Here is a 13,035-nt window from a genome sequence, read left to right as displayed (position 1 = left end):
AATCTAATATTAAAAGAAAATCCTATTAGATATTGGATCATAATCCACTGCTTTTTCCACTACACTTCTTAGATCTCAGCATGCCAATTTCTATAGGTGGCATACAGCAGAATCATTGTGATCTGTGAGGTAAAATAAGAAGTTTATGGAAGCAATATCTTGTTGTGTTTTTTTTTTTCTGAAGGGAACCTGTAAATTGTTATTAATTATAATGCTAATTAAGAGGGAATTAAGGAAGATTAGGTATAGTCTAAAGAATAATGCAGTTCTCCTTGTCACTCCACAGAGGGCTGAAAGTCCTCTTACAGCAGAAATAAGTATTGAGGCACAAGCAGCATGGCCAGGATGTTGATAATGAAATTTCATTCAAACATTGCATTCTTTAACGTTTTACACTTTCCAGAAAACTTGCAATCTCAGCTCCACCAACTCCTGGAGTCAGTAGGGGATAAAAGCAAATGGATTCCAGCTGAGGACATCTGCAGGACATTCAGCAAGCAACAATGATTTTAACAGATCAGGAAGATTAGAAGATCTGCTACAAGTTTCTTCTATCTTTTGGTCAACAAAACAGTACAGTGTCAAACTGAGGTTTATTTTTTCATCTAGCATAAAATATTCTACCCATAGGGGAGGCGAAAATCCACTACAAAGACTATGCAACAATAAGTAAAGATCTAATAAAAATCATACAGTCACCGAAAATGCAATCATATATTTCACTGTTACAATTTAAGTTAGAGTTAACGCAGAGATGGAGCACCCTCTGCTGGGCAAAAACACACCTGGAATTTTTCAAGTTTGAATCATGCAGCAAGGGTTAGGGCAAGGGTTCCGTAGGTAGGGGAAATGTATTCTCTCTTCATGCAGAGTTACATTAGAGCAGATTATTTTGGCTGAGTTCATCTGAGTTTACTTGGGTGAAATAAATGCTGTAAGGTAGAAGGTGAAAAAAATGGATGAGGAGCAAACTGAGCAAGAGGAGGTGGCCTGTTGCAGCTGCCAGCCACACATATTCACACCCAAAAGTGATAAATGTAATCCTGAAGCTTCTTTCAAGAATGCACACCCACAAATCTGTCTCCAACTAATGATGATGGCAACCCTCAGATACAAACAGATGATCAATTTTTAAAATTCAATTCAATTTTTTTTTATATCTATATCAAAAAATATAACAATATAATCCTGTCTTACAGGTAATTGAACTTTTAAACATGGCCAAGTATTCCAAGGCCACCCAATGGTCTGACCATGTGTTCTGACCCTGAACTGAGGCAAAGTTGGGATATAAAATCCCTATGTAGTATTACAATAAATTAACACACTATGCTTTTATATTGCATTACAATTATTCATCTTTCAGTATTGGTTAATATAAACATCTGTTTGGTTGCCTAAATAGGCTTAGACAGAGTCTAAGAAATGCAGTTTAGACTATATCTGTTAGTCTGAATTGCATTTCTCCTGATCAAACAAACTGATTTTATCAGTGTGACTCACTGGCCTGAAGATATATTACCTATTGGGAATTCATTTCTGAGAATTCATTTTACACAATATAACAGTGAAGGTGGTGAAAAGAGGCTTATCATTGGTGTCTGGGATCTTTAATATTTAACATTGTTAAAAACTAAAATATTTGTCACCACCCTGTGCAGTATGCAGCAGTATGAGAATTCTGGTTTAGATGTATTCACACACTGAATATGTTGTGTGGTTCACATTTCTTATTTAAGCCACATAGGCATTGTTTAAAGTCAGTCTGTTTCCTTTGGGATGTCCATTCATAGGACGGAAAAAACAAGGGTAGGCCTTCTTGCTGTCAAGGAAAACATCCAATAATGGGAAAATGGTTGGTTACCCATTTGGGTGTACAACACATATGCTGCTTGTTAATCCACAGTAAATAATAAAAATGATTTTATACCACAGTGCTGTTGAATGCTCACTGCTGATTGGTCAGATGGTTCATTTTCAGTATGGGTTAGACAGAAATTCTAGGCGCAAAGTTTACATTAATAAACTTTATTGCTAGTAATTAATTATTATTTGAAGCAATCTGCAATTAATTGTAATGCTTTATCATTTATATTATGGTAAACAATCTACACAGGCAAATGTATGGTGGTGGGCACTCCACAATGTTGATATGGTGAAGTGTTCTGAGATGTTTAGCATTTTTAGAAGTAGTTTTCACTGTCAGTGTTTTGCAACAGGTAAGGGGTAAAGCTGTATCAGAATGAAACTTTCTCTGAAACAAGACAATCTGCATTTTATATCTTATTAAATTCAAGTAAGAGAAAAATTATATAGGAAGGGAACCACTATAGATATAGTTAAAACTTAAGTGATAACAGTGATAACATTTTAAACAGATTATCCATAACATTTAACAGAACTAAAAGTAAATAAAAAAACAGGATGTGTCAAAAAAAAATATTGATGTGAATACCAGTGGAATGAAATACTTCAACACCTGATGTAATAGGAAAAGACTGAAAATCAGGGTGGTTAAAGTAACTATGCTTCATGTCTTCATGCCTTGCATTTCTGTAATGAATTATTGTATACAGTGATCTTGATCAATCTCAGACCTTATTTTCAAGAAATGGTATGTAATTTACTTAGAGAAGTGTATCAGGTGCAGCAGCACTGTGTACTCTTACTGGCCACTTTATTAAACACACCTTCCTGGCTGGCCCACCTTCATGTACAAACCAGAGCTATTTTTCTAATCAGATTTGAGACTTACTTTCCACTTAGCCCTTTTCTGACCACAGCGCTGTTGTTTGTCTGGATAGTTGTCATTGGTGGACTGTTTCTTAACTCATTAATGAGTGAGGTCTACCTGATACACATGTATCCTCTTCACAACTTCTGACATGCCAAATACTAACCAGGTATCACAGCTGTGCTGAGAGAAAGGTCCAATAGCAAAATATAATAACATAATATGTAGTAGAATAATCACAGTATGGTATTTTTCAGTATTGTGAATCCATGGTCCATGTTCCTGTTTATTTGCACCTGTCTGTGTTCTGCGTGAGTAGCTTGCAAGAAAAGGTTTTATAAAAGCTCATCATGTCATTTCCTTCCTACTACTCATCTAAATAGTCTTCATCCAATTGTTCTATAGAGAGAGAAAAAAGTAAGCAGGGTCGATGAATTCCCCTTTTTCATTGTTCTCTGTAGACCATTTCCTTTGGGAAATTCTCAGCTTTCGTGTAGAGAACAAATCACACTTTGCAGAAACAGAGATAAGTACTATAAATATGCAACGCCAAAAAAAAAAAAAAAACATTAAGGGATTACAAATAGCTTCCAGCTAAGAAAATATAGAATGCGTGATCCCTGGATTCTTCCAAATGCACTTTATTTCTAAGTGAAACAAGCTTACATATGTCTCAGTTACACATGTTCTGTTTGCATAATTATTGAATCTTAAATATACTTAATGAAAGAGACTGTCGCTAGCTAATGAATCCAAACTGTATGCTTTGGAACTTTAACAGGGTTGCTAATCACTGAAACCTTAGAGTCGTGGGCGGGAAAGAACTGGTTTCTGACTTCTTGTTCTTCTTTCTGATTGGTTGCGTAACAGCCGATTCGAACAGGTTATTGGCTAAACTTGACATCAATCATCCGGTCTCCAAGCGCTTCGAGTTTGAAACTTTTCGTTAAAGGTGGAGTCATGTAACACAAACTCCTGTAACCGATCTGAAGAGGCGGAGGACGGACGACAACTTCTTCAATTATTCACAAGCACAGTAAAATAGCTTTACACATCTATCCAGCGGGGGGATTTTCTTGTGACTAAGCTTTGTTAGAAGGTTTAGTTGTCGTTTTTTTTTTTTTTTAAATCAGTGGTTATAATAGTTTCTTGTGAGATGGCTGCCACGAACTGTTGCTGTTAGATGGAGATTTGAGGAACGGAGGTTGCGGACTGGATCACGGATTTGACGGCCGCGTATCCGCTTTAAAAAAAAAACAATCGGACATTAAGGTATATTTGCTTTATTCATATAGCTAATTTTACACAGTTATGCGTTAGACGTGTGTGCGCGTGAAGTTCACGGTGGGCTGTGAAACTGGAACAATCCGAGGTCACGGTGTTTTTATCTTTAACGTTGTGTTCAGCTGGTGGTGAAAAGCTCTCATTGCACTCTTGATTACGAGAGCTATTTACAGCCTAGTCTTTTAATGGGTTAATTTTTCATTTTAGAACTACAGCATTCATGCAGACAGCATATTCTGACAGCCGCTTGTGTTTGGTGATCAAATCATTTGCGTTACACAGCACTTAAGATGCAAACCGAAATAATACTGTCACATAGTTTGAGATACAGCTTGCTACCTGCTATATAAGTTATAGAAAATGATAGATTTTGAATGAATATGCCTAGCTGATGTAATATGCACACACCTCATTAAACTCTGATAATGGTGATGATATTAATAATAAATCTTCAGTCATGGCAGACTGCTTACATTTAAAACTCTCACTTATTACACTCTCAGAAGAAGAAGAAAGAAATAAACTGTGCCTTTCCTTGTTCCGTAACCTCTGTATCGTTAATATATACACTGACCAGGCATAACATTATGACCAGCTGCCTAATATTGTGTTGGTCCCCCTTTTGCTACCAAAACAGCCCTGCGCTGTGTATTCTGACATCTATCAGAACCAGCATTAAATTCTTCAGCAATTTGAGCAACAGTAACTTGTCTGTTGGATCGGATCACACGGCCGGCCTTCCCTCCCCATGTGTATCATTGAGCCTTGGCCGCCTATGACCTTGTCGCCGGTTCACCACTGTTCCTTCCTTGGACCACTTTTGATAGATACTGACCACTGCAGATCGGGAACACCCCACAAGAGCTGCAGTTTTGGAGACCATGCTCTGGTCTAGACATCACAATTTGGCCCTTGTCAAACTTAATCAAATCCTTACGCTTGCCCATTTTTCTGCTTCTAACATATCAACGTTGCATACAAAATATTCACTAATATATCCCACCCACTAACAGGTGCCATGATGAGGAGATAATCAGTGTTATTCACTTCACCTGTCAGTGCTCATAATGTTCTCTTTGATCGTTGTATTTCACTTGAAAATGTCACTTTTGTATACCTTTAAAAATATCAGTTACACAATTGCACTGTAATTACCTCTTATAGTAGAGCTTTGAAAGGTATGCTATTTGCACCTTTCTAGGGAAAAGAGGCAGACTAGTGATATAAAAGTTGCACGGTTATAAGTTATGAGGAAAGATGCCATTTCAAGGTCCAGTTTCTCTCATGTTAGGAATTATGATAAGGTGAGGAATATAGTCCTCTCATGTTAACAGGGTACATGGAATATAGCCCTAGCTTATACTACAATAAGCATCTACGGCTCTTACAGCTGTGTAAACCTGATGTGTTGAGAGTCTGGGTAACTTATTTACAGGGTGGTGGTGACGTAACCTGATTTACTAGCTTGCAAAGTGTATGGCACCTTCATCTGTAACCCAGGAAACACCTGTGTCTGTGTGTGTGTGTGATTAATCAATATCAAGGAATAGTTTCTCTAAAAAAAATCAAATGTACATGAAATCATTGCTTGTAGACAGAATGTAGTCAGTCAGCGATATTGTTTATGATTTTCCAGTTGCACATTCTTCGGTTACAGTTCTTTACTTATGAGGTAAGATCTCAGCAATCTCAAGACATGACAGATTTAGTGCGTTTGTGACCAAAGTGCTGGCAGTGTCAGAAATATTTGATTTCATTCCCAGAGTGACCTCTTGTATGACCCTTGTTTAAAAGCCACCAATAGGAGGACGGTATAGGATGCCCCAAATCTCATGGGACCACTACAACTGACAAGCCATAAACTGTAAAAACCTTATTACCTCAAGCATTCCTTGAATTCTCTGCATGAGCCTACATCATGCTGATTGATGTGTATATATATCTAAGCAGAACATAATAATGTTCTTTAATTGCAGGTCTGTCCTTAGTGGATCTTCATCATGTAATCTGACATGGAGGACAACCGTTGTCCTGAAATTGAAGATTTTATTGGGATCATGTTATACAGTCTGATAATCTTCTTCAAAAGACAGCATTAATCTCATAATCTAAAATCTACTTACTAGCTTACCCAAAGCTACCATTTTACAATCGTATAAGAAGGAAGCTTCTTTCTTTGTCAAGATTTGTTGCGTAATCTGCATGCACCAAACATGTCTTGGCTGATTGACTACATTGTGTTTTTGTGGGGTGGGGTTTTTTTTTCCCCTGAAGTATTTTTTTAACATGAAAACCATGATTCTAAATCACAACTATGTGTGTGACAGTTATGTGTTGTGTATTTGTATGCCTGATTTAATTGTGTGGTCACGAAATGAACGCTTCTCATTGAGCTGCAGGATTGGTGAATCCTCCTCATCTGGCTTTTACAAAAAGGCTATTCTGTGGGTTGTTACAGAACCCGAAAGCCCTGAGAGAAAGCTTTGTCACGAGTCAAATTGTAGCTGTAAACACTACGAAATGACACTGAATAGAGAGCTCACTTTTTCCCCAAACCAAACATACACGTGTGTTCTGCTACACAAAGTCTCATAGACACAAGATACTGTTGTAAAGCTGCAAAGAATACAGGAAATGCTTTTGGCTGTGGTCTCCTCTATAACATTAAGGCCAACAAATGCACCATGTTCGTGCCCAACATGATTCTTTGCACGAGAAACAAACATTCACTGAAGATCACACATCTGATGAGTGTCCTAGTTTCTGGTGTCTCATTGTTATGCAGTTTCTGGTCACTATCACCGTTAGCTAATTACATCCTTAGTAAGCATTTTATTTTTTCAAATGATGCAGCATGAATTATTAATCTGTGGCTTGTTTTGTGGCACTACTGAATAATTAATTATGCCACAGGCTTCAATAGACCTGTGTGGCCTAAATGAGGAAAAAAAAGCCCATATATATTTTTTGCTCTTTGATATTGAAGAGACAATGATCTGTCTGAACACACAAACACACTCCTGCCACTCAAACTGAGAACTGACTTACAAACTCGTTACATAAGCAGACATGAAAGCAGCAAATTCTTTATTGCACGTTGTTTTATATCTGAAAGTCAAGTATGGCATATATTTACATTGTTAAAAAAATAGGGAAAAGTGAAAGAAACTAAGAAAGAGCATGGAGTGGGCAGGGTAAGATGAGATAGTGGAAGCAAGTATCAGGTGCATCTATTTAGTCGCACCCTTTCTCACCTGAGGCAATCAAGGTACACACACCAAGTTGCAGGTTACGCCTGAAAGTTTGCTTCATGCCTGAAAGCTAACTTCACTCCTATTCCAGTCACTTTATAGATACTTCTGAACATGGAGCTGGCAGTATTACATCTCCATGAAGGTGAGTTTTAATACCAGCGCTGGCCTTTTGCTTTATCACTACTCTTTGGTCAGCCAAACATTTAGAACGACTGGTAGCATGTGTTTAATGCTAGTTGCCTGGTTTGATGTTTTAGTACCCATCATTGAGCTCAATATTGCTCCTTTTCACTCTGTTTTATTGCTGTAGCAGAAATGAAATTTATATATATGTACAGTAAGAACAGCTGTTGTTCCTCTTTACTTGCGGCCATGAAATGTTTTTATTCGCGCTTGTGTAAAACTAACCACAAATGACAGTGCTTGACAGTTGGTTGCTGCCCAGTAGTTCCTTGGACAAAGTTCAAAACCATATTCCTGCACCACATTTGGCAATGGTATCATGTCGTGGTAGAAGATTTACGTTGAATTTCAACACAGAGTGCATGCATGCTATACGGCTGCCTTAACTACTTTAAAAATTTAGCATTCAGCACTGACTTGGATTACCATCTTTTCTCTCTCTCTCTCTTTCTAAATCTCAGGCTTTATCTTAAGCGCCGAACACGACAGGGATCCTCATTACCTCATTGAGAGCCACTATTGAGGTGTAAAATGTGATTTGACTGCTGTTTTATGGCAGCAGAGTAATGCAGTGAGCCTTAAGTTTTGACCTGTTTGTGCGCCTTTAAAAAAGTTGCTCTGTTTTCATCTCTGCTTTGTATCTCTTCAACCTTGCCTCACCTTGTATGTTTTCTTCAAACAATTCCCCCTTTGATCTCAGGTGCTATTATTCAGCCTGAGTAAATCAGGGGCTTCTCCAAAGGAGGAGAAAAATAAATCTGTGTGTCACATTCACATGTGTAGCTCAGTTTCTATCCCCATCTATGGCCAAAAGCTGATTAGACTTGGGCTTTGAAATGAATAAAAAAGGAATGGGAGCAATATGAAGAGATGTTATCCATATTTAAATCCTGAGTGCTGTTGGAGTCTTAGTTGTTGATTAATTTTCTATGTCCGCAGTTCTGTTTAGTAGTGCTGTTTACAAGGTAAATTAATGCTTATTTATACTACTGTTTTCTAATCTAATATCAGTCCTAAAGTAACAGTTTACATGCTGATTTGTATGGGGTGCACTCCACATGGTCTAAGGTCATAATCTAATAAATAAATATTCATTAAAATAATCCTCATCATTGATGTGATGTTTTCTGTAATGAGACGTATGTTTAAGGACGTAGTCTCCGGGGTCGGTGCTTAGTAAGGTCAGTATGTTTTCTGCTGAGTCTTACAGAGGACAGAGGATTTTGCTCTTTTGTCTAAAACTTAACTAGCTTTGCTTTTGTCTAATTACCTTTTTTGTCTTACTAAAATTTCAATGTCCAGAATAGTCATGCAATAATGGGCATTAGTTCTGTCTCCTGGCAGTACAGAGATTAAACTAGACTATGTTGAAGCTCTTAGGGTTATGTTTGGAGCTGTTGAAAATTGAATTAAGTCTCTCCTTGTTTGTACACATTAGATTAAAATGTAGATATAGAATATTAAGATGTAGATATTCAATCTATTTATATCCCACTCAGTGTGTCCTCTAGTATGAAAAGAATTCAATTTTTAAAGCTCCAATTATTTTCTACTTGCTTAAAAAGGTCTTCTGGGGCTACACTGGGCTGTGAAATCAAGCTACTTCCGGTCGTTGTGCTGTTGTAATGATGGATTAGCCTTACTGCACATAATTGCTTCCACACTGCTGTCTGTCTCTTCCGTCTTTTCTTGAAGTCAGCATATGTTTCGACTGCCTCAGAGTCAACTATCTGATTGGCTGGTGATACTCGACCTCGTGATATTTGCTTCTTCATTGCAAAAATAATGACATTCTCTCCACTTTTGTTTTCTTTTGCTTTTTGAAATTATACAGTGCATTGCTTGTGTTTACAAAATCTTTCAGAATAAATGTAAAATTACTTGTACACATTTGCTTTCCCAAATGCAGTAAACATTCCTTCATGAATATTATTGCAACTGCTGTGGCTTCCCTTAACCTTTTATTAGAATTTTAAATTTCCTGTCCTACATTTTATAACACAGGAAATTGTGGTGTTTGTTTTTTTTTTTTTGTCTGAGAACTGACTTCAGAAATCAATTTTTCTGTTTGAACCAAACAATAAATATATTATGGCACGATTTTGCCCATAATGCCATGCTCTAATGCAAATGATGCATTTCACGCAACATTGCTTTAGAAAGTGAAAGATCCCCTATTCTGAAATTACAGCTCTGTCAGGCTGTAATTTATTTTGACGTTGAAGAAGGTAATGACTGCAAGTCCTAAGCAGGACCTCTCTGGGATCATAAGTGTGCATTAGCCCTTTTTTGTAGCTTTTGACATTGAATACATTTTTTTTTCTCCTCTCAACAAAGTGTGTGTCTGTGTGATTGTAATGAGAGAGAATAAATGCTCTAGATGCCAGGTTTTGTTTAAAGGATTTCATCATACCTGTAATAGTACGTGTTTGTAGGCAGCACACAAACTCGAGTATAAAGCTCTAAAGAACAGAATGGCTTCAGAGCTTTGCAGCTTTGTTTTGCAAAGAATTGTGGGAGATCAGAGAGAGACACAGACAGAACTGGAATTTGCACCGGCGTGTTTCCCGTTTGGCAGGATGTCGTGAGTGGGGAGCAAATCAATATCAATCCAACTCCTCAGAAAATTAAATGACACCAGTGACACTGCTCTGCAGAACGAATGTGTTATGTCTCAGTCTTGGTGGTAAGCCTGTGTGTATGTAAGCAGTAGGTAGAGTAAGGAAATGCCTTTTTAAAGCTTCAGTGATTGGACAGCATTTCCTCATTGTGTGTTAGAGGGCAAAAACACAGAGTATATAAATAATCCTTTGCAAACTCAGTGGTTTTTCATTAGTGATGTCAGTGAAACTGTCCAGGTGAGAATATTCACACGTCATGCTCGTAGCCTTGCAACATGAGTCATGCAAGACACTGCAGGTTCTGAATCTGAGCATGTCTTTTGAACATGCTGCTTTTTCATATAAAGTTATACAGAAACACAACTGCATTGTCCACTTTATTAGAAACACCTGCATCTGGTATCATCTTTGGTATCAGACAGGCTCTAGAGAATGTAGTGTTAAATTCCCAGATCATCAACCATTTGACAACCATGATCTCACATACTCCGATAAGAATTTTCTCCATTCTAATGTTTGATGTGAACATTAACTGAAGCTCTTGACCTGTATCTGCATGAGGTCCCCCCCCCATCCTGCTGCTGTCACATGATTGGCTGATTAGATAATTGCATGTATGTACAGGTGTACCTAATAAAGTGGATGGGTTGTGGGTGTGTATGTTGCCATGGGGATATTGTACTCATGTTTCCATGTGCTTTCACACAGCGTAAACTGGGTAAACATCTGCTCTATAATTTGGATGCATGAGTATTGTTTGGACTAATATTGCCCACCCTAGGTTCTCCCACTTCTCCTATCACTTTTTTTTCTTCACTGGATAATCATCTTTTTTTTTTTTTGGTCTTTCATTTCCAGAAAACATGGACTCCTTCAGCACAAAGAACCTGGCCCTGCAGGCCCAGAAGAAGCTCATGAGCAAGATGGCTACCAAGACAGTAGCTAACCTGTTCATCGATGACACGAGCAGTGAGGTGCTGGATGAGTTGTACCGTGTTACCAAGGAGTACACACGCAACCGCAAGGAAGCACAGAAGATAATCAAGAACCTCATTAAGATTGTGGTCAAATTGGGCGTGCTGTACCGTAATGGGCAGTTCAGCAGCGAGGAGCTTCTGCTTGTCGACCGCTTCCGCAAAAAGGTGCACACGCTGGCCATGACTGCAGTCAGCTTCCACCAGATCGACTTTACCTTTGACCGACGTGTCATGAGCAGCCTCCTGAACGACTGCCGTGAGCTGCTGCACCAGGCCATCAACAGGCACCTCACAGCCAAATCGCATGCCCGTGTCAACCATGTCTTCAACCACTTCTCCGACTGCGACTTCCTGGCAGCTCTCTACAGTCCCTCTGAGGTGTACCGCGGCCACTTGCAGAGGATCTGTGATGGTGTGAATAAAATGCTGGACGAAGGCAACCTTTGACCCCTTGTTTTTGTCTCTGAGCTCTTGTTATTTTGTTGGGTTTTTATTGTATGTGAATATTTTCACATTTATATTTTTGTGTTTTTTGTTATGCCACACCCAGCCTCAACTTCATCAACGCTCTTTCTGACTCATTCTTTTATGTGGGCAGAACAGCTGCATGTTTTCCACAACAATACAACACACTTGGTTAAAGCCATTAAAAGAAGAGCGCAACCCAGACTTTAAAAACTCACTTATATCTGGAAGGATTAATCAGGAGTGCTGGTTGAGATTTAATATTGAAGTAGTACATTGGACATGTTTTTCTGAAGTTGCTTTCTTCTTGACGAGAAGATCAGTTTTATAATGTGCAATTTCATGCACTATGATAATTAAGCCGAAGGAGATTTTACAGTTTTTCCTCTAGCATTAGATTGAGGTTTACGTTGTATGCTTTCATATGCTGGCTAGAAAAATAATGCGTCAGCTCCAATTGTCCTCAAAAGTCCAATGTAAGCAATCTCTCAATGCAAATGTTTTTAGCCTTTTCACGTTTTAATACCCGTGCGAGTCATGTGAGAATGCAGGAATAGAATTGAGCTTTATGTGGTCACCAAACCGGTTTAGTGAAGTCTGAAATGGTCATGTATCAGCAAGTCATGGTCATTTTTTTTGTTCGATTTTTTTTTTTTTTTTTTATGGTGGATGACCTTTTCACCCTGATGCAGTTCCTCTGTGGGAATGAAGGCAAAATGAGCATGTTTTCCTGTACTACTATTTCATAACTTTTGTTTTTATATTTTTATTACTGAGCCCTTTTGTTATACTTTTTGTGTGTGTATGTGGCTGTCACTACAGTCACCTCCATGGCTCTGATTAATACACAGTAAAAATGAAGCAACTCTACCAGAGATGCAAAGCAGAATTTTATTTTAAGTGCAGGAAGGAACAAACCCCAGTAGGGGTGCTGATCTAGGGGTTAAAGTTCCTAACAGTAGCAGCACATGACACTCCAGCAGCCTGTGTTTTAATGTATTTAGTGATGTGATGTGAGAGACTCATTTACATTTCCCTGATAATTTGAGCAGCTGTTAAATGAAGGACCTCAGTGAACAGAAGTATCATAGGTGTTTTGTAGGTGTGTAAAACATTTTGCAGGCTATTTGTGTGTGCAGAGATCCTGCCCTGTACATCAAGGTGTGATACAAATATTTGCTTTCAAAGTTTTATTACCATTTTGCATTGCATATCTGTAACCAAACATAGGCGTCAGTATTGATGCTGACCATCCAAAGGTAAACAAGAACCATAAATGTTTTACAGCATGCATGCACTTATCAGTAGTGGAATATTCTTTTCGTTTTTATGGTGTATATGTAAAAATGGTTTTGACTGTGACACTAAAGGTAATAGTCATGAAGGCACCAAGCTTGAAGCTGAAATAAAACCATCTTATTAGTAAACACAGCACCTCTTCTCAGGATTGAAGCCTACTCGCACACAAAAGGATTAGAGTCCAGAATTGCTTACCGCTGATTTCTGTGGATGATCAA

General features: G+C 38.2%; 1 protein-coding gene across 1 annotated transcript; it reads left to right on the top strand.

The window, feature by feature from the left end:
* Positions 1-3,683: 3,683 nt before the first annotated feature.
* tnfaip8l1 (tumor necrosis factor, alpha-induced protein 8-like 1) lies at positions 3,684-12,376 on the top strand. Its single transcript, XM_058400497.1, has 2 exons — positions 3,684-4,006; positions 10,935-12,376. Exon 2 carries the CDS (start codon positions 10,940-10,942, stop codon positions 11,498-11,500), a length of 561 nt encoding a protein of 186 aa, XP_058256480.1. The 5' UTR covers positions 3,684-4,006; positions 10,935-10,939; the 3' UTR covers positions 11,501-12,376.
* Positions 12,377-13,035: the final 659 nt, after the last annotated feature.

This window comes from Hemibagrus wyckioides, linkage group LG10 (genome assembly GCF_019097595.1).
Source record: "Hemibagrus wyckioides isolate EC202008001 linkage group LG10, SWU_Hwy_1.0, whole genome shotgun sequence".
Taxonomy (NCBI): domain Eukaryota; kingdom Metazoa; phylum Chordata; class Actinopteri; order Siluriformes; family Bagridae; genus Hemibagrus; species Hemibagrus wyckioides.
This window is presented reverse-complemented; position numbering and strand designations above follow the sequence as displayed.